The 1,363-nt window shown below is 37.1% G+C and overlaps 1 protein-coding gene across 1 annotated transcript; it reads right to left on the bottom strand.

Moving 5' to 3' along the window:
* Nucleotides 1–293: 293 nt before the first annotated feature.
* On the bottom strand, nt 294–1,028 carry LOC119511392 (olfactory receptor 8K5-like). The gene has a single exon (XM_037805792.1). It carries the CDS (start codon nt 1,026–1,028, stop codon nt 294–296), a length of 735 nt encoding a protein of 244 aa, XP_037661720.1.
* Between the last annotated feature and the right edge of the window lie 335 nt (nt 1,029–1,363).

The raw sequence follows: 1,363 nt of genomic DNA, 5'->3' as shown, positions 1-1,363 counted from the left end.
TGAATCTCCTGTAAGTCTGTTTTTCTGGAGAACCCTGAAATACAGGGTGGATGAAGTGAGATTTAATTATTATCTACCTTATGAGGATTAGTTCCTGAATATAAGGAAAACAATCTTACTGTGCCTTATAATTAGATTTTGTTTAGGAATCCAAGTTAATGAAATTATATGTATTAAAATATATTCGCCTTTGCCATTGTTCATTAGGAAAATATTCTATGATGAATATCAAATAGAAATACTGCATGCATTCTTAAAAACCCTTTGGGAGGCATTCTTTACCTCTTTGTTCCTTAAGCTGTAGACCAAGGGATTAAGTACCAGGATAAAGTGTAAAACACAGAGGCCTTTTTGTCAGAATCAAAGGAGTGACCAGATTTAGGCTGCACATACATAAATAGTAGAGTCCCATAGAACACAATCACCACTGTCAGATGAGAAGCACATGTTGAGAAAGCTTTGTTTCTTCCTTCAGGACAATGCATTTGAAATATGGTAATCAGGATCAGCACATATGATACTAAAACAACTAGGAGGGAAGAAATCATATTAAAGGCTGAAAATATAATCAACAATCCTATTTCTTTTGCATTTGAGCACAGCATGGGTAACAAAGGGATATCATCACAGTAAAAATGACTGATGACATTTGAACCACAAAAGGTCAAAGTAAAAATATTAATAGTTGCCATCAAAGACTGAAAGGTGCTGTAGAGGTAGGGGATACCCACAAGCACATGACAAACCCTCTGGGTCATAACACTATAGAGCAGAGGGTTACAGATGACCACATAGCAGTCATAGGCCATGGCTGACAAGATGAAAAATTCACTGATAATGAACAGAAGGAAAAAAGCCAACTGTATGGCACAGGCATAATAAGAAATGGTATTTTTTTCCACAACAAAATTTACAAGCATCTTGGGACAAATGACAGTAGAATTGCCAAGATCAATGAAAGCCAGGTGTCTGATAAAGAAATACACAGAAGTGTGGAGGTGGGAGTCCACCTTGATCAGAATGATCATGCCCAGGTTGCCCACCACTGTGACCACATAGATGAGTAGAAAGACCCCAAAGAGGGGACCCTACAGGTCAGGGTGTCTTGTGACTCCCAGTAGGATGAATTTGGACAGCATTTTCAGGTTCTGTTGGCCCATTTTATCCAGTACATCCTTGGAAAAAAAAATAGGATGTTTGTTATTAGCAATCCTGTTACATTATCTGATCTGAATATCCATAACCAAAATCGAGAAGATTTCTTCATAGATAAAATATAATCACCACATCTGATTCTGAATCTAAAATAACTTCTTCCCCAAACTGATGGATCCATATGAAACAACTTTTGCAGTGATACAAC

The sequence above is a fragment of the Choloepus didactylus genome, chromosome 16 (genome assembly GCF_015220235.1).
Source record: "Choloepus didactylus isolate mChoDid1 chromosome 16, mChoDid1.pri, whole genome shotgun sequence".
NCBI classification, from domain to species: domain Eukaryota; kingdom Metazoa; phylum Chordata; class Mammalia; order Pilosa; family Megalonychidae; genus Choloepus; species Choloepus didactylus.
This window is presented reverse-complemented; position numbering and strand designations above follow the sequence as displayed.

What these genes read in the sequence shown, in the direction of transcription:
- LOC119511392 (XM_037805792.1), bottom strand. Translation starts at nt 1,028, where the DNA reads ATGATCATTCTGATCAAGGTGGACTCCCACCTCCACACTTCTGTGTAT.